General features: G+C 48.4%; 1 protein-coding gene across 4 annotated transcripts in view; it reads left to right on the forward strand.

Annotated features, from left to right (window-relative positions):
• ical1 (islet cell autoantigen 1-like) overlaps positions 1–20,781 on the forward strand; it is a 185,919-nt gene that overhangs the window by 19,606 nt on the left and 145,532 nt on the right. For all 4 annotated transcript variants that reach the window (XM_038786907.1, XM_038786891.1, XM_038786882.1 and 1 more), the window contains exon 3: positions 17,342–17,510. In XM_038786907.1, the coding sequence (XP_038642835.1) occupies positions 17,342–17,510 (169 nt within the window). The remainder of the gene's footprint in view (positions 1–17,341; positions 17,511–20,781) is intronic.

Here is a 20,781-nt window from a genome sequence, read left to right on the forward strand (position 1 = left end):
TGGCCATGCTAAATTGCCCTTAGTGTCCAAAATTGTACTTAGTGTTGGGTGGGTTACTGGGTTATGGGGGTAGGGTGGAGGCGTTGACCGTGGGTAGGGTGCTCTTTCCAAGAGCCGGTGCAGACTCGATGGGCCGAATGGCCTCCTTCTGCACTGTAAATTCTATGAAATTCGATGAAATGACACTGGATATTCAAATCCATTAACAGGCCGTTCCTCAGTTCCAGTTCAAATGGCGTCACAAGGGAAAGGCTCAGTTACCTTTTCTGAGTTTGCATTTGTGGCCTAAGTTTTACCAATCAGGTTTCTGTGATTTGTAGTGTTTTCTTGACTGGGCAGTCAGAGGTATGAATGGCTGAGTGGAATTGATCACTGCTTGATGCTTCCCTACAGCCACTTAGTGGAGATCAGGAAGATTGCAGAAGGGGAGAATGGAGCCTGCATCTTGCCTCTGCACATTGGTGAACAAAGCCGTTCCACAGTGCATTGATCACTTGTGCAAAAGCACTGCTGGAAGAAACCATTTTCAGCAGTGGTTTAGCTCTGTGACCTATGGGTCATTCTTAGAATTGATTCACCTTTGTATTGTGCTTATCAGCTTATTGACTGATGACAGTAAGAAGTCTTACAACAGGTTTGTTTCAAGCACTAGCTTTCGGAACACTGCTCCTTCCTCAGGCGAATGTTGGCTGATGGGCAGTTATATTCTCAATGACATTTCTTCTTCTTCTCTAACCTTGCTGATCCTTTGTACCACTGTCCGATGGTCCATTCCTCTCTCATTCCTGCTGCTCTTTCTCTTTGCACTGCTATGTTTTCTAGTTTATTTTTAGAGCCCTTGAATGTGAACAGAGGGCTCTTTATTCCCAAGTTGGGTTTCCAATGATGCACTGCAGTGGTGGTTGTTATCAGTACACCAGCCATTTGACCTCCAGGCAATGAAGGACACCAAAATAATCTTATTTCTAAAAATATTTTTATTAAACATTTTTTGATAAGTACAAAGCAAGAAAGACAAGCCCAAAAAACACTGACAGTGCAACAGCTGAAGGTGATTCGCTCTTTAAAGTGCAGGGCAAATGGCTGCCATCTTTTGTAGAAATCCTCAATTACACGCCTTATGACCTTAATCCCCTCCAGGGCGGCAGTATCCTCCACCAAGATCCTCCTATAAATTCCAGAAGTACTCCCTCCTCCGTTCCCGTGAGGGACGAAACCCTTTTCAGCATCAACGCAAAGTCTCGAATCTGCAAATATTTAAAGCTTTGCAACTGTGAAAGCCCACACTTCTCTGACAGTTAGAACATAGAACAGTACAGCACAGAACAGGCCCCTCGGCCCTCGATGTTGTGCCGAGCAATGATCACCCTACTCAAACCCACGTATCCACCCTATACCCGTAACCCAACAACCCCCCCCCCCCTTAACCTTACTTTTTAGGACACTACGGGCAATTTAGCATGGCCAATCCACCTAACCCGCACATCTTTGGACTGTGGGAGGAAACCGGAGCACCCGGAGGAAACCCACGCACACACGGGGAGGACGTGCAGACTCCGCACAGACAGTGACCCAGCCGGGAATTGAACCTGGGACCCTGGAGCTGTGAAGCATTTATGCTAACCACCATGCTACCGTGTTCCTCCAAACTCGTGAACCGCCCTCCAAAAACAAATCCTCTAGTCCTTCCACCCCCTTGTCCTCCCAGCCTCTAAACCTGGCACCCAATCTTGCCGGCTTGAGCATGTGGTTAGCACAAATCTTTGACACTGCTCCTAATTTAAAGTGCTGCAGATATTGTCTTCATTTTTTTCAATGTGGTGACCACCATCGGATTACCCAAATAGTTCCCTTGAGAGAACAAAAGTGAGGGCGTCTCCAATGCCTGCAGCCCCGACCTCCTACATGAACCTGACTCCATTTTCACCCAAAGTGGATCCTGCCCGCACCAGCCCAACACCTTCTCCGCATTCACAGCCCAATAATAACATATCAGGCTCGGCAACTGCTGGTCCCTCTGCAGGACCATTTTCCGAATCCTGGCTACCTTGCTCACCCAAATGAAGGACGTGATCACAATCTCCACCCCAACAAAAACGTTTTGTTAAAAAACAACCGGTAGACATTCGAATAAAACCAAAAACCGTTGCAGAATGTTCATCTTCACAGATTGAACTTGGCCTGCCAAAGATAAAGGAAGGCACTCCCACCTATGTAAATCATCCTTAACCATACTCACCAGACAAGTACAATTTAATTTACGAAGCCGGGTCCAATTCTGCACCCCTAAGTACCTAAAGTGAGTGCTGTCAAACATAACGGCAGCACCCCCAAAGAGCAAAGAACAAAGAGTACAGAGAAGGAACAGGCCCTTCGGGCCACCATACCTGCGCCGATCATGCTGCCCATCTAACCTAAAACCTTCCAGACTTCTAGAATCCATATCCCTTTATTCCCATCCTATTGTCAAGACACCCCTTAAACGTCACCATCGTACCTGCTTCCATCATCTTCTCCGGCAATGTGTTCCAGGCACCTACTATCTTCTGTGTTTAAAAAAAAAAAGCTTCCATCACCCATCTTCTCTAAACGTTGTCCCTCTCAACTTAAACCTATGCCCCCTAGTAATTGACTCTTCCACCCTGGGAAAAAGCTTCTGACTATCCACTCTGTCCATGCCCCTCATAAGTCTTAGGACTTCCATCAGGTCGCCCCTCAACCTCCGTCGTTCCAGTGAGAACAGACTGACTTTGTCCAACCTCTCCTCATAGCTAATGCCCTCCATATCAGGCATCATCCTGGTGAATCTCTTCTGCACCCTCTCCAAAGCCTCCACATCCTTCTGGTTGTGTGGTGACCAGAATCGAACTATATTCCAAGTGTGGCCGAGCTAAGGATCTATATCGCTGCAGCATGACTTCCAATTTTTATATTCAATGCCCCGGCCGATGAAGACAAGCATACCATATGCCTTCTTGACTATCTTCTCCACCTGTGTTGCCACTTTAAATGATGTGTGGACCTGTACACCCAGATTCCTCTGCCTGTGAATACTCTTAAGGGTTCTGCCATTTACTGTACATTTTCTACCTGCATTAGACCTACCAAAATGCATTACCACACATTTGTCTGGATTAAACTTCATCTCCATCTTTCCGCCCAAGTCTCCAACTGATCTATATTCTTCTGTATCCTCTGAATTGATGACCGAGTCAGTTCTGTATCCATCTTGGCAGCTCACCGCTGATCCCGTGTGACTTCACCTTCTGTACCAGTCTGTCATGAGGGACTTTGTCAAAGGCCTTACTGAAGTCCATGTAGACAACTCCCACTGCCCTACCTTCATCAATTCTTTTCGTCACTCCCTCAAAACTTAATCAAGTTTGTGAGACACGACCTATCCTTCACAAAAACCATTTGCTTCCAAATGAGAGTAAATCCTGCCTCGAAGAATCCTCTTCAAAAGGTTTCCTACCACTGACCGTATGGCTCAGTGGCCTATAATTTCCTGGATTATCCTTGCTACCCTTCTTAAACAAAAGAACAACGTTAGCTATTCTCCAGGCCTCTGGGACTTCACCTGGAGCCAGTGAAGATGTAAAGATTTCTGTCAAGGCCCCAGCAATTTCCTCCTTTGCCTCCCTCAGTATTCTATGGTAGATCCCATCAGGCCCTGGAGACTTATCTACTTTAATGTTTTTCAAGACGTCCAACCTCCTTTTTGATGTCACTGTGACCCAAACTACCTACACACCCTTCCCTAGACTCATCATCCACCAAGTCCTCCTCTTGGTGAAAACTGATGCAAAGTATTCATTCAGTACCATGCCCATTTCCTCTGGTTCCACGCAGTGATTCCCTCCCCTGTCCTTGAGTGGGCCAACCCTTTCCCTGGCTATCCTCTTGCTCTTTATATATGTGGAAAAAGCCGTGGGATTTTCCTTAATCCTGTTTGCCAATGACATTTCGTGACCCCCTTTAGCCCTCCTGACTCCTTGCTTAAGGTCCCTCCTACTTTTGATTAGGTCCCTTCCCCGCTGGGGTACCCTCTTTTCATACACCCTGCTGGAGCAACTGCTGCTTCCGGATGTGGAAGGGGAGGGAAGAATTGGGGAGATATGCAAGTGGCTGGGGGAGCAGGGAGGCGAGCGGGTGGTGAAGATCAAGGAGAAATAGGAAGCGGAGTTTTGAGGGGAGATCAATTGGGGAGTATGGAGTGAGGCACTGCGTAGGGTAAACAGGACCTCCTCTTGTGCAAGGATGAGCCTGATACAATTTAAGTTGGTACACAGGGTGCATATGACTTGGACGAGAATGAGTGGTTTCTTTCAGGGCATAGCAGATGAGTGTGAAAGGTTTGGGTGGGGGCCAGTGAATCTCACATACGTTTTAGGGTTGCGAAAAATTGGGAAGATTCTGGGCGGGAGTGTTCGCGGTCTTAACCAGGGTAATGGAGGAGGAGGTGGATCCGGACCGTTTGGTGGCAATGTTTGGGGTTTCAGAGAAGCCGGAGCTCATGGAGAGGAGGAAGGCTGATGGCGTGGCCTTCGCCTCTCTGATTGCACGGTGGCAAATTTTTCAGGAGTGGTGGTCGGCATCGCCTCCGGGGTAGTGTCTTGGTTGGGTGACCTGTACGACTTCCTGCGATTAGAGAAGATAAACTATGAGTTAAGGGGCTCTTCATGGGGGTTTCAGAAAAGGTGGGGGATGTTTGTGACCGTGTTTGAGGGGCTGTTCGTCGCGGGGGGGTGTAAAAGGGGAAAAATTTGAACAGACTGTATAGTTGATTGTTGGGAAGTATGTTTCCCAGGGTGTTTATTCGCTGTAACCTGTTTTGATACATGTTTGTAATAAAATATATTTTTAAAAAACGAAAAAGCAGACTCTTTTCACTAAATTTAACTTCTAACTGGAGAAGGTCCCAAACCTACTACAACAGGGCCATTATGTCCGTAACATCTCAACAACTTGAGGGAGACACCCCCTGAACCTGAGCGCCAGCACCGTAACCAAAATCTTTGCATTGACATTCAATAACGTGAGCAGCCGGTACAACCCACACTCCACTGGATCCTTATCCTTCACCTCCAGGAGCGACCCCCACGCCACTGAATCTTCAAATCAATAACAACAATACCAACCAGTAGGCAAACTTTTAAAAAGTTCCACCGGGAACCTGTCCAGCCCCGGTGCCTTGTCCATCCTATTGCCATCTGAAATTCCTCAACCCCAATGGTTCCTCTAACCCTTCCAGATCCTCGTCCCCCGATGTGGGAAAATCCAACCCCTTCAGGAACTCCCCCATGCCTGACATCCTCTGGTGGCTCCGACCTGTATAACCTTTCATAAAACATCAGCAAAGTGAAGGAACGAGTCATCAACTGTGCTATGAAACGGCACTTAGTGAGCAGTAGCCTGCTCAAGGCTGCTCAGTTTAGGTTCTGCCAGGGTCACTCAGTTCCTGACCTCATTACAGCCTTGGTTCAAACAAATGAGCTGCATGCCAGAGGTGAGGTGAGAGTGACTGCCCTTGACATCAAGGCAGCATTTGACCATGTATGGCCTAGCTAAACTGGAGTCAATGGGAATCCAGGGGAAAACTCTCCGCTAGTTGGAGTCATTCATACCTGTCACAAAGGAAGATGGTTATGGTGTTGGAGGTCAATTATCTCCTCGCCAGGACATTATTGCATGTGTTCCTCAGAGTAGTGTCCTCTGCCCAACCATCTTCAACTGCTTCATCAATGACCTCCCTTCCATCATAAGGTCAGAAATGGGGATGTTTGCGGATGACTGCACAATGTTCAGCACCATTCGCGACTCCTCAGATGATAAAACAGTCCGTGTTCAAATGCAGCAAGACCTGGACAATATCCAGGCTTTGGCTGACAAGTGGCAAGTTACCTTCGCGCCACACAAGTGCCAGGCAATGACCATCTCCCACAAGAGATGATCTAACCACTGCCCTTTGACATTCAATGGCATTACCATCGCTGAATCACCCACAATCAATATCCTGGGGGTTACCATTGATCAGAAACTGAACTGGACTACCTGTATTAATACTGTGGCCACCAGGGCGGCATGTGGCACAGTGGTTAGCACTGGGACTGTGGCAGTGAGGACCCAGATTTGAATTCCGGCTCTGGGTCACTGTCCGTGTGGAGTTTGCACATTCTCCCCATGTCTGCGTGGGTTTCACCCCACAACCCAAAGATGTGCAGGTTAGGTGGATTGGTCATGTTAAATTGCCTCTTAATTGGGAAAATAAATAAATAAATGGGTACTCTAAATTTAGAAAAATTATACTGTGGCTACCAGGGCAGGTCAAAGGCGAGGAATCCTATGGCAAGTAGCTCACCTCCTGACTCCCCCAAAGCCTGTCCACCATCTACAAGGCACAAGTCAGGAGAGTAATGGAATACTCTGCACTTGCTTGGCTGAGTGCAGCTCCAATAACACTTGAGAAGCTCGACACTATCTTGGACAAAGTAGCCTGCTTGATTGCTCCCCATTCCACAAACATTCAAACCCTCCACCACTGACGAACATTGGCAGCCATGTATACCATCTACAAGATGCACTGCAGTAACTCACCAAGGTTCCTTACACAGCACTTCCAAACCCACGACCACTACCATCTAGAAGGACAAGCGCAGCAGATACCTGGAACCCCACCACCTGAAGGTTGCCCTCCAAGTCACTCACCGCCCTGACTTGGAAATATATCGCCGTTTATTCACAGTCACTGGGGCAACATCCTGGAACTCCCTACCTAACAGAACAGTGGGTGTACCTACTCAAGGACTGCAGCCGTTCAAAAAGGAAACTCACCATCACCTTCTGAAGGGCAACTAGGGATGGGCAATGAATGCAGCCTAACCAGCGACGCCCACATCCCGTAAATGAATTTTTAAAAAACGTCTCAAAACGTCCCGTTCACCTGGTTTGGTGCGGCACCAGCCCACCTCCTATATCCCTCACCTGGACGATCTTTTGGGAGGTTGCCTGCCACCTCAGCTGGCCCCTGAAGGGGACAATAAATTTAGCTTAGAACGGTCCATCTTCGGATCCAAGACTGCGTTCCAGTCTCCCCAAAATCAACTGATGCATATCCATATCCGCAAAAGCCGCCACCATCCTCTTCATAAAATCTACACTATCCCAATTTGGAGTGTATATATTTGCCAAAAGCACACTGACTTACCCTTCAGCACCCCTGTGGGCATGACATATCTACCCCCCCTGGTCAGGCACCACCTTCTGCATCTGAAATCGGACTCTTATGTTAAACAGTATTTTTACCTTCCGGATCCTAATATCAAAGCCAAGTGAAATACTTGACCGACCCAACCCTTATGGAGCCTTACCTGGTCCTTCACTCTGTGTGGGTTTCCTCCCGGTGCTCCGGTTTCCTCCCATAAGTCCCGAAAGACATGCTTGTTAGGTGAATTGGACATTCTGAATTCTCCCTCTGTGTACCCGAACAGGCGCCGGAATGTGGCGACTGTGGGATTTTCACAGTAACTTCATGGCAGTGTCAATGTAAGCCTACTTGTGACAATAATAAAGATTATTTTATTTTTTATTTTATTTTTTTTAAATGTTTTTATTCCAGATTTTTCAGTAATTTTTACAAAACACTACAAAAGAGAAAATAATGCAAATAGAACAAAGCAATATGTCAACAAAAACAACTTAACCCTCTAACCAACTAAAAAATGTAATAAACAAAACAAGACAAAATGGGGCACCCGCCCCTTACAATAACATGAAATCAACAACACCCCCCCCCCCCCCCCCCCAACTCCACCTAACGTTCCGCGAGAAAGTCAAGGAACGGTTGCCACCGCCTGGAGAACCGCTGCAAAGACCCTCGCAAGGCAAACTTTATCTTCTCCAACCTGAGAAATCCCGTCATGTCACTGATCCAAGCCTCCTCGCTTGGGGGATTTGCGTCCCTCCACATTAACAAGAGTCTTCTCCGGGCTATCAAGGAGGCAAAGGCCAGAACTCCGGACTCTTTCGACTCCTGCACTCCCGGATCGTCCAATACCCCAAATATCGCTATCCCCCAACTTGGTTTTACCCGAATATCCAAGACCTTGGACATGACCTTTGCAAAGCCTCTCCAAAATTGCGTAAGTGCCGGGCATGTCCAGAACATATGGGCATGGTCTGCTGAGCTCCCTGAACACCTCACACACCTGTCCTCAACCCCAAAAAACGTACTCATTCTCGCCCCTGTCATATGCGCCCGGTGCACCACTTTAAACTGAATCAGGCTAAGCCTGGCACAAGATGAGGAGGAATTGACCCTGCCCAGGGCGTCAGCCCACAGGCCCTCATCAGCTCCTCCTCCCCCTTAGCCTTCAGCTCTTCTACCGAGGCCTCCTCCGCCTCCTGCAGCTCCTGGTATATTTCTGATATCCTGCCATCCCCCACCCACACGCCCAAGACCACCCTATCCTGTATCCTCCAAGAAGGCAGCAGTGGGAATTCCCCCACCTGCTTTTTCACGAACGCCCGAACCTGCATGTACCTAAAGGTATTCCCCGGGGGTAGCCCAAATTTTTCCTCCAGCGCCCTCAGACTAGCAAATGTCCCATCGATAAACAAGTCCCCCATCCTTTTGATTCCCGCCCTATGCCAGCTTAGGAACCCACCATCTATCTTACCTGGAACCACACACACACACACACACACACACACACCCCCACCCGACTGCACTCCAAAAGCAGTCTCTTAACCCGCGGGGTCTTATTGCCCACACACATCTTGTAATACACCTGTTTACCCGCTTAAAGAAGGACTTGGGGATGACAATGGGCAGGCACTGGATGATGAACAGGAACCTAGGGAGGACTGTCATCTTTACAGACTGCACCCTGCCCGCCAGGGAGAGTGGCAACATGTCCCACTTCCCAAAGTCCTCCTCCATCTGATCCACCAGCCGCGCTAAATTGAGCTTGTGCAAGACCCCCCCAACTCTTGGCCACCTGGATACCCAAGTACCGAAAGCTCCTCTCCGCCTTCTTGAGCGGTAGCTCCCCCGACCTTTTTTCCTGGCCCCTTGCATGCACCACATAGAGCTCGCCTTTCCCCATATTTAGCTTGCATCCCGAGAAGTTTCCAAAATCCCTAAGAATCTGCATGACATCCCCATCCCCTCCACCAGATCCGCAATGTACAAAAGCAGGTCATCCGCATATAGTGAGACACGATGCCACCCCACCCCCCCCAACCAACCCCCTCCAGTTTCTGGACTCCCTCAATGCCATGGCCAGCGGCTCAATCGCCAGGGCAAACAGGAGGGGGGGGATAAAGGGCACCCCTACCTCATTCCACGATATAACCTAAAATACTCTGACCGCAGCCGGTTCGTTGAAACACTCGCTACCGGGTACAACAATTTGACTCACCCTATGAATTCCTCCCCGAACCCAAACCTGCCAGACACCTCCCACAGGTACTCCCACTGCACCCGATCAAAGGCCTTCTCCGCGTCCACTAACACTTCTGCGTCCGCCCCCTCCGAGGGTATCATGATGACATTCAAGAGCCTCTGCACATTCGTATTCAGCTGCCTGCCCTTCACAAACCCTGTTTGATCCTCATGAATCACTCCCGAGACACAATCCTCAATCCTAGTGGTCAGGATCTTGGTCAATAGCTTGGCATCCGAGCGAAATCTGCCTATAGGAGCCGCATTGCAACGGGTCCTTATCACGCTTGAGGATAAGCGAGATCAAAACCTGCGACATCGTCGGGGGAAGGATTCACTTTTCCATAGCCTCGTTAAAAGTTTTCAGCAACAGTGGGCCCAACAGCTCCGAGAACTTCCTGTAGAACTCAACGGGGAACCCATCGGCCCATACACTGCTCCCTGTACCTTCCTCAACTGGGCCTCAGCCTTCCCGTGGTTAGTAAGTCAAACTCCGTTTGGAGGCTCCGGCGTTCCTTCAGCAACCCCTCCTCGGGATTCCGCATATCTCCTATCCACCGTCGGTATCTCCCCCACCAATCTCTCCCTCTCCATCCTCTCCTTCTTCTCCCTGTGGGCCCTGATTGGGATTAACTCCCCCCTGACCACACTCACCGACACCTCCCCATTATCATTGGCCTCCACATATCTTTGGATGAACCCTCAGACCCGCCCACAAACCTCCCCGTCTGCCAGTAATCCCACGTCCATTCGCATCAGCGGGTGCTGGCCTCTCTCTTCCCTCATCCCCAGGACCACCCAGTGCGGGGCACGGTCCGAGATTGCAATGGCTGAATACTCCGCCCCATCCACTCTCGGGATTAGCGCCCTGCTTACCATGAAAAAGTCTATCCCAACATCCGCTTCATGAACCCTGCATCGTCCCAGTTCGGAGCATACACATTCACCAGCACCACCCGGGCCCCCTGCAGCCTACCACTCACCATAACATATCGACCCCATTATCCACCACAATACCCACCGCCTCAAATGCCACCCGCTTACTCACCAGCATTGTGACCCCCCTGTGTTGCTTGTTCTGTTGAGTGTGCTTTACACTCAATTGGCTCTGTTTTATTACCTTGCTCTAGAGTCGCCAGGTATCTTAATGATACCACCATGAGGTTCAAGTTCAAGTGCTGATCAATAACTCAATACACCAGTTAGTAAGGTTCAAATCAAAACACGTTTATTATATACACAGTTAATCGCTACTCATGCATAAACACTACAAAACTAGACTATCTCTACCACTACAGGCCAATACTTATCTTTGGAAAAGAACCCACTGGGTCAGGGAACAATGGCCTCTTGTTCAATCCTGGGCTGCAGGCTTCCAACTGGTATGGACTAAGGGTCAGGAGCGCCTATCTCGTAGCGTGCATTGACTGGACACTTACTTGGTGGTGCAGCTGTTAGCCAGGCCTCTCCTTTTCACGGTCAAGAATTCTTTCAAGCTGCTAAGATGTTCTGCTGGGAGGGCCAGCCAAGAGACTGAATTGAACTTGGGACCTGTCTTTTATAGGCCGCAGGGGCTTCGCGCCCTTTTGGGCGGACCCCGTTCCTGACTCCAATAGATTGGATCACGTACCAATCGATCGGTTTGAATTCCCCAATACTGGGGCTGTTCCCTGATCGCTGGGCGTTCCTTGGGTACTCGTTAGCATCTTTTGTCTTGGCCTCCTGCTGGTGCCGAGGAGTCTGACTTGTTTTGACCATTCTCGATTGTTACCATTGTACCCGGGAATCGCTCATTAATATTCAGATTGCTGGTTTCAATGCTGTCTGCTTTCTGCGAGTCGAATATACAGGAAAACTTTGCAAACTGCTTGCTTCTCTGAGCCTGTCCATTTTTCCCTGCGTTCTTTGCGAATCTCCATTTTAAACTAGGGGAGTGGCCAACCCAGGTGGCTACACCTGTTTTTCGCATCCAGCCCTGAGTAAAAAACCTGTCCCACCCATCCCTTCCTCAGCCTAGTTTGGTCCGCGATCTTCAGGTGTGTTTCCTGTAGCATGGCAATGTCTGCCTTCAGCCCCTTTAAGTGCGAAAACACCCGGGCCCTCTTGACCGGCCCATTCAAGCCTCTCACGTTCCACGTGATCAGCCGGATCGCCCCCACCCCACCCCCGGCCAAGCAACTGCTTTACCCCCCTACCCGGCCCATTGCACTCCCATAAGTCAGCTGACTCATGCTGATCCTGGCCTCTCCCGCCTCCAATCCCCCTTTGGATTTCCCATCCAAATCTCCAGCCCTCCCCCCACCAAAGTGGAGTAAAGAAAGTCCCCCCCCCCCATATAGACCAATGCGGACATCAAACACAATACCGCTACTCCGCTTCGGGTACCGCCCCCACCATTTCGCGGGAAAAAGCCACGCTCCCTGTCTGGGCTGTCCCACCCCCTGTGGCGCAGCTCCTCTCATCTGCGACCTCACCCCAATCCCCGAGGGCCCTGGGCCACGGGCCCACACAGTCCCAAGAAAACGCGGGGAAAAACCCCCACCCAAACAAACATCGCCCCCTCTCCCCCACCAACATCGCCCATAACATGCCGCAAACCATTAATTCAAGTCCAGCTTCTCGTTTTTGATGAAAGTCCACGCCTCATCCGGCGTAGCAAAATAGTGGTGTCGGTCCTGGTATGTGACCCACAGTTTCGCCGGCTGTAAGAGCCCGAACTTCACCCCCATCCCGTGGAGGACCACCTTAGCCCGGTTGAATCCTGCCCGCTTCTTGGCCAGCTCTGCACTCCAGTCCTGATAAATACGGATCTCGGTATTCTCCCACCTGGTGCTCCGCTCCTTTGCCCATCACAGGACACGCTCCGTGTCGGTGAAGCGGTGAAACCTCACCACCATCGCCCTCGGCAGCTCGTTCACCCTCGGCCTCCTGGCCAGGACTCTGTGTGCTCCATGCATCTCCAGGGGCCTCGGGAAAGCCCCCACACCCATCAGCGTACTCGGCATCATGGTCACATACACCCCAGCATCCGACGACTCCACGCCTTCAGGGAGACCCAGAATCTGCAGGTTCAGCCTCCTCGACCTATTCTCCAGGTCCTCCAGCTTCTCCTGCCATTTTTTGTGTAGTGCCTCGCGCTTCCACTCTAACCGCCAGTCCCAGAATCTCGTCCTCATTGTCAGAGGCCTTCTGCTGCACCTCCTTGATCGCCATCCCCTGCATTTTCTGGGTCTCCACCAACCTTTCAATCGACGCCTTCGTAGGGGCCAACATCTCCGCCTTCAAGTCAGCAAAGCAGCTTCTTAAAAACTCCTGCTGCTCCCGTGACCACTGGGCCCACGCTGCCTGATCCCCGCCCGCTGCCATCTTGTTTTTTCGCGCTCATTCTCTCTTCTCTCTTTTGACGGCGCTGCTCCTAGTCCACTCCATACAGTGCTGGGAGACCCTCACTGCTACCTTCCCACACCGGGAATCGTCGACCAAATGCTGCTGGGGCTCCTTAAAAGGTCCCGAAAGTCTGTTATCGGCGGGAGCTGCCGACCGTGCGACCTACCCAGGCATAGACGCAACCGGAAGCCCATTTTATTTTATTTTTAAGAGAGTCTCCTGCCACAGCAGCACATCAGCCCTCACACTGTTCAAGTGAGCTGAAACTCTCGCCCGTTTTACCTGGTTCCCCAACCTCCGCACGTTCCATGTCACCAAACGGATCGGTGGTGATTCCCACCCCACTCCCCCACCCCTCCCAAGGTGGCACCCAGCCCTACCCATCGGGTGGGACAAAGGGCATACCCCCAGTCCCCACAGCAAGCTACCCCACCCCCCACCCCTTTCCCAGAATTCCCCCATCCACTTCCTCTTGAGCCAATATCTTTCTCTAATATCCACCAAAATAATCTTAAAATAGTCTCCCAAAAACACCAGCTATATACTTTGTCTGCATATCTTTATTCAGCCTGAACAGTGGATTGATTAAATCATAATTGTGCCACAAGATAAATATTTATAGTTAGTAAAAAGGCCTTCTGATCACTCCTCCCCCAGTCATCTCACAAATTCCTGCGCACTTAAAAGACAACATCCCCAACACTTGGAATTGGCGTGAATTCCACCCTGAACTAGCACACTTGAGTACCACTTTTCTACCTGATGAAGTTTTGAATCGGGTTGAAAGTGGCTACAGGTCTTTGCCTTAACTTAAAATTCACTCTGTACAAGAACAGAAATCTTTCTCCGCCAATGAAAACTGCCCCTCCCCCAATTAATTATGTTTGCATTTCCATCCCTGATGACTAGGGAGAAAGCTTAAAAACCTTATAACTTGAAAGGCCCGTATAAGCTGACACCCCTGATGGTGGGGATGTTTGAGGAGGCGATAAGGAAATAGGGAAGGGGGTGTTACCACAAACTTCGGGGCAGGCATCGATTTCCCTTTTGCTTAAAAAAGATAATGGGGAGCGGCAAACGGCGCAGTGGTTAGCACTGGGACTGCGGCGCTGAGGAGCCGGGTTCGGATCCCGGTCCTGGGTCACTGTCCGTGTGGAGTTTGCACATTCTCCCCATGTCTGTGTGGGTTTCACCCCCACAACCCAAAGATGTGCAGGTTAGGTAGATTAGCCATGCTAAATTGCCCCTTAATTGGAAAACAAATAATTGGGTACTCTAAATTTATAAAAAAAAAAGAAGATAATGATCCGATGGGTCATATAGGCCCATATCATTTTTAAACGTGGATGCAAAACTATTGGCGAAGGTACTGGCAGGTAGGCTGGCGGAGTACCTCCCGAAGGTGATAGGTGAAGATCAGACGGGGTTTGTGAGAGGGAGGCAGCTCTTTTTGATCATTAGGAGGGTATTGAATATGGTTATGGCACCGGCGGAGGGGAAGGAAACAGAGGTGGTTGTGGCATTGGACGCCGAGAATATGTTTGACCAGGTAGAATGGGGATACTTGATGGCAGTTCTGGAGCAGTTTGGGATTGGTCCACGATTTGTGTACTGGGTAAAGCTACTGTATAAGAGCCACGGGCAAATGTCCGCACAAATAACATCAGCCCGAGATACTTTACTCTCCACCATGGGACTAGGCAGGGATGTCCAATGTCCCCCCTGCTGTTTGCACTCGCAATTGAGCCATTGGCCATCGCGTTAAGAAGTTCGGGGGTATGGAAAAGGATAGTGCGGGGGGGGGTTGGAGATAGAGCATAGGGTGTCCTTATATGCCGATAACTTGTTATATGTGTCGGAACCAAGTGTGTCAATAGGGGGAATATTGGAGCTGCTTCGAGTGTTTGGGTCTTTGTTGGGATACAAACTAAATCTAGACAAGAATTAGTATTTTGTGGTGTCTTGGCTGGGGGTGGAGCAGGGATGGGGGGGCTGCCATTCCATAGGGCAGGGACTCACTTTAGGTGCCTGAGGGTGCAGGTTGCTCGGGAGTGGGGGAGCTCCGTAGGTACAACATTTGTAGTTTGGTGGGGAGGGTGAAAGCTGATCTGGCGAGGTGGGATGGTCTCCCTCTGTTACTGGCGGGTTGAGTACAGGCGGTTAAAATGAACGTGTTGCCGCGATTTCTGTTTATTTTCCAATTCCTGCCGATTTGCCTGCCAAATGTATTTTTTTTTTAGAGAGATTGAAGGAATGATTACTTTGTTCATATGGGGAGGGAAGGTGACCAGAGTTAGAAAGGTGATGATACAAAGGGGAAGGCAGGCAGGGGGTTTGGGTCTTCCGATCCTGATGTATTATTACTGGGCGGTGGAGGTGGAGAAGGTGTGGAGCTGGGTCAGAATAGAGGTGAGTTTGTGTAGGGGATCGGGATTGAAGGCGCTAGCAACAGAGCCCTTCCGATGACCCTGGGGAAATAGGGAGTCCGGTAATAATAGCTTCATTGAGAATTTAGAGACAGTTTCGCCAACACTTTGGGTTGGGGCGGGGTCAAGGGAAATGCTGATTCGGGGGAACCACAGACTTGAGCCAGGGAAGTAGGATGGAAATTTTCAGAGATGGGAGGAGAAGGGGATTAAGATATTAAAGATTTGTTTCTTGGGGGCCGGTTTGCAGTATTGAAGAAGCTGGGAGCGATGTATGGGCTGGAGCAGGGGGAAATGCTGAGATACATGTAGGTTCGAGATACAGAAGGAAATGCCAGGAGGAGATACAGATCTTCCTGGAGGAGCCAGCTTCCACATTGCTGGAGGTGGTGCTGACGACAAGGGGACTGGAGAAGGGCGTAGTGTCGGCGGTTTACGGGCTATTTTGGAAGAGGAGAAGGCACCACTGGAAGGGATCAAGGCAATGTGGGAGGAAGAGTTGGGAGAGGGTATGGAGGAGGGGTTCTGGTGTGAGGTGCTCCGGAGAGTGTACGCCTCCATCTTGTGCGCGAGGTTGGGGCTGATACAGCTGAAGGTGGTATACAGAGCACAGCTGAGAAAGGGCGAGGATGAGCCAGGTCTTTGAGGGGGTAGAAGATGTGTCTGAGCGTTGGAGGGAGGGGGGGGTTCATTAATCACGTTCATATGTTTTGGTCCTGTCCAAAGCCGGAGGATTACAGGAAGGAGGTTTTTAGGGTAATCGCTAAAGTGGTGCACGTGAAACTGGACCCGGGCCCTCGGGAGGCCATAATCAGGGTGTCTGACCAGCCGGGTTTGGAAACGTGTGCGGAGGCAGATGTTGTAGCCTTCGCCTCGTTTTTTTTTTGTTTTTTTTAAAAATTAATTTAGAGTACCCAATTATTTTTTCCAATTAAGGGGCAATTTAACATGGCCAATCCACCTATCCTGCACATCTTTTGGGGGTGAAACCCACGCAGACAATGTGCAAACGCCTCATGGACAGTGACCCAAGGCTGGGATTCGAACCCGGGTCCTCAGCGCCATAGGCAGCAATGCTCACCACTGTGCCACCGTGCTGCCCAGCCTTCGCCTCGTTGATCGCGCGAAGGCTGATCCTGTTGGGATGGAGAGCGGCCTCTCCACCCTGTGCCCTGACGCAGCGGGGGGAACTGTTGGAATTCTTAACTCTTGAGAAGGTTAAGTTTGAACTGAGGGGAAGAATGGAGGGGGTTCTACAATTCATGGGCGTTATTCATTATGCACTTTCAAGAATTGGATAACATCGGACATTAGGGGGAAGGATGGGGATGGGGGGGGGGGGGGGTTGGGAGGGTTGGGGAAGGGGGGAGGGGAACTGTATGTGTTAATGGTGACTATGGGTGATTCCTGATTCCTTTTTGTTGTTTGTTTATGTTAACATGCAAGGTGTTGTTTGGGGGTTTGGTGGGAGGATGGGATTGTTGTTGATATGAGGATTGACATTGTATTCGTTACTGCTAATTGTTTATTGTTGGTGGGTGCAAATTTGGGAGAAAATATGAAAAAGGAGAATAAAAATATTTATAAAAGAAAAACTTGAAAGGCCTGAAATAATCTACTCCAGAAATTGAATCAAATAGCAGATAAATGATAGCTGCTGATGTCTTGCTATCACGGGGCTCAGAAAACTGCAGTTAGACTTCTGCCTCTGATATGTGTCCAGTATATGTAATGAGCCATAGTGCACGAGGGATCAAAGGCATTGCCTTCTCTTTTAGGAGAGAGAAAGAGACCAGTGGTTATACCGCTCCCTGTGAAGCATGGGGCAAGACAAGGAGGCAGGCCCTTATCAAATACAGATTAAAAGACACCTTTGATAGTGGTGACTCCTCATTATTTGTTGGTTGGTGCACCCAGAATATGTGAATTTAACATAGGACCTAGCATGATTATGGGATATCTTAAGGCTGTGAATTAAAGCAGAGTTCACCAACATGACGTAATTTCGAATCTGTGAGTGGGGAAAAAAATAAAAACTTTGGGGCATTTGAAGCAATAAGTGACTGGCTGTCCTTGTCACCAGGTATTCTGGAGAAATGTTTAATCGACATGTTCTCAATGACGATAAGTCTGTGGTGAGCCAGATGCAGAGGAAATACTGGAAGACAAAGCAGGCACTCATCAAAGCAACAGGAAAGAAAGAGGATGAGCATGTGGTGGCGTCTGATGCAGATTTGGACGCAAAGTTGGAGGTAGGTGTGTGAATTTGACCACCTTCAGCAAACTGTCAAAAATTGGACATTCTGAATTCTCCCTCAGTGCACCCGAACAGGCGCCGGAGTGTGGCAATGAGGGGATTTTCACAGTAACTTCATTGCAGTGTTAATGTAAGCCTACTTGTGGCAATAATAAAGATTATTATTATACATCCAGAAGCACAACTATAAATGGTATGCTTCCAAATTTGGGCTGCGTGGAGTCAGTTAACCCACATATCCTATTAGTGGTAGGAGATTTGAGATAATGGAGCGAGAGTATAAATAAATGCAAATATTGGCCACAATCCCAGAGGACCATAAGTTGCTTTCCCCTTTGAGAGTTTACTGGTGGCAATTTAACCTGAGGGTCATTACACCTCGGGTGAGGGACAAGGTTGAGATGGCGGGGCTTTCATGAATAACTTCAGCTGGTATGGGAATTGAACCCACGCTATTCGTGTCACTCCACAATACGAAACAACCATCTAACCAACTGAGCTAACCAACCCCCCAGTGAAATTTTAACACAAGATGTATATTGGCACAATACTAATATATTGGGAAAATGTTCTTTTACAATGGTTTATTAGTGCCAGTATTCTAAGTTAGCCTTGTGACAACATTGAAATGAAATGAAATGAAAATCATTTATTGTCACAAGTAGGCTTCAAATGAAGTTACTGTGAAAAGCCCCTAGTCGCCACATTCCGGTGCCTGTTCGGGGAGGCTGGTACGGGAATTGAACCGTGCTGCTGGCCTGCTTTGGTCTGCTTTCAAAGCCAGCTATTTAGCCCTGTGCTAATTGCTGACAATGGGAGATCAATCACAAAGGTTATGTTGAGAGGCAAATCAACATTTACTGAATGAAAAGAAAATGTGTTGCAGCATTTGAGAAGAAAAATTAGTGTTTTGAGTGGAGCGCCAAGGAATCCCAAACTAAAACATCCAGCTGTCTTTTCTCGCTTCAGATTCTGACAGACGCGGTCTGTGTTTTCAATATTTTCTATTTTTGTTTTAGTTTTCCAACATTTGCCATTTATTTTAGCTCTCTGCTTGATTGATTAGTCTTTACTCACTGAGGACTATGGTAGCAGTTTTGGCATAAGCACAAAATGTGCAGGGAAATCTGGATTTAATCTTTGGTGTTTACTTTTGCCTTCAAAGATGTTTTTAAAAAAAAAGCAATTGCAGACAGACTGGATAACATCTGTGATTTTGCTAATCAACATTGTGTGCTGGCAGATTACGTGTCTGCTTTATATGTATCTAATTAAAAGAATAATACAATGATGCAGCACAGAAGGGGGCAATTTGGCTCTTTGGTAGAGCTGTCCAATTAATATCCAGTGATCATGCACAAACAATCCTGTACAGTAGAGAATTCCAAAGAAGGAATTTCTCCAACTCGGTCCTAAATGATCTGCCCCTTATCCTGATGCTATGTCTCTATGTTCTAGATTTCCCAGTCAGGGGATACAATGTCCCATATCTACCCTGTCAAGCCTCTTCATAATCTTGAAGGTTTCAATGAAGTCACTTCCCTTTCTTCAAAACTAGAGACTATAGACCAATTTACTTTGCCTTTCATCATAGGCAACCTTCTCAACAAAATCCAGTGAACCCTCGCTGTATTGTTTCCAATGCAGGTATATCCTTGCTTAGATATGGAGGCCAGAATTGTGCACAGTATTCCGTGGAATCACCAAAGCTCCATACAATTGTGGCAAGACTATATTTTTGTTCTCCAGTCCCCTTTCAATAAAGACCAACATACTATTTGTTTTCTTAGTTGCTTGTCGTACATTCATGTTAACTTTATACAAATACACCTAGTCTTCTTGAACATCAATATCTACAAATTTCACACCTTTTAAAAAATGTCCTACTTTGCTGTTCTTAGGATCAACGTAAATAAACTCACACTTCCCTCGTATTTTGTCTGCCATCTTGTTGCCCAGTCATTTAACCTGTCTATATCGCTTTGCAGCCTCTGTGTCCTTTTCAAATCTTGCGTTCCCGCCTGGCTTTGTATTGTCAGTAAATTTAGATACATGTCTCTTCGTCTAAATCATTGTGAATAACTGAGGGCGCAGCACTCCACGAGCCACAATCTGCCAACTCGAAAATGCCCCACATGCACTGCCTCTTGTTCATTAACCAATCTTCTATCCACACTAATATATTACCTCCAACTTCACTTGTGGATTGACCTTTTGTGTCGCACCTTATTTTTGGAAAACCAAGTACACCACATCAGTACACCCCTTTATCTCCCCTACTAATGACAGCCTTAAAAAACTCTTAGAAGTTTGTCAGATAGGATTTCCCTTTTGTAAAACCATGTTAACTTGTTTCAATCATACCGTACTTTTCTAAGTGCATTACAAACAAAGAACAATGCAGCACAGGAACAGGCCCTTCGGCCCTCCAAGCCTGTACTGGTCATGATACTATCATTGGCCAAAACGCTCAGCACTTCCTAGTGCCGTATCCCTCTGTACCCATCCTATCCATGTATTTGTCGAGAAGCCTTTCGAACGCCGTTAGTGTATTTGCTTCCTCAACCTCCACTGGCAGTGTGTTCCAGGCACTCACCATCCTCTTGTGTAAAAAACTGCCGCGCACATCTTCTCTAAACTTTGGCCGAAGGACCCTCTAGTTACTGACCGCTCCACCCTCGGAAAGTTTGCCTGCCCATCCACTCTATCCATGCCCCTCATAATCTTGTAGATCTCCTATCAGGTAGCCCCTCAACCTCCGTTGTTCTAATTAAAACAGCCCAAGTCTATTGAGCCTCTTCGCATAGCTAACACCCTCCAGACCAGGCAACATCCTGGTAAACCTCCTCTGCACCCTCTCCAAAGCCTACATCCTTATGGTAGTGTGGCGACCACAGTTGTGCACAATATTCCAAATGTGGTCTTACCAAGGTTCTACCCAATTGCAGCATGACTTGCCAATTTTTATACTTGATGCCCGTCCAATGAAGGTAAGCATTCCATATGCTTTCTTTTTAAAAAAATATTTTTATTAAGGCATTTATAAATAAACATCAAACACCAGTTCAAAAAGATAACCAAAAGAGCGAACCCTTCCATCTACCCCTTTATGGCGAATTAAATTTTCTCCAACCTGAGGAAATCCGTGAGGTCGCTCACCCATCCCCTCGGTTTCAGAGGCTCCGGGTCCCTCCACCCCAACCGGATCCGTCTCCGGGCTATCAGAGAGGCAAAGCCAGAAGGTCGGCCTCTCTCACCCCCGGACC

Source organism: Scyliorhinus canicula, chromosome 2, assembly GCF_902713615.1.
Source record: "Scyliorhinus canicula chromosome 2, sScyCan1.1, whole genome shotgun sequence".
NCBI classification, from domain to species: Eukaryota; Metazoa; Chordata; class Chondrichthyes; order Carcharhiniformes; family Scyliorhinidae; genus Scyliorhinus; species Scyliorhinus canicula.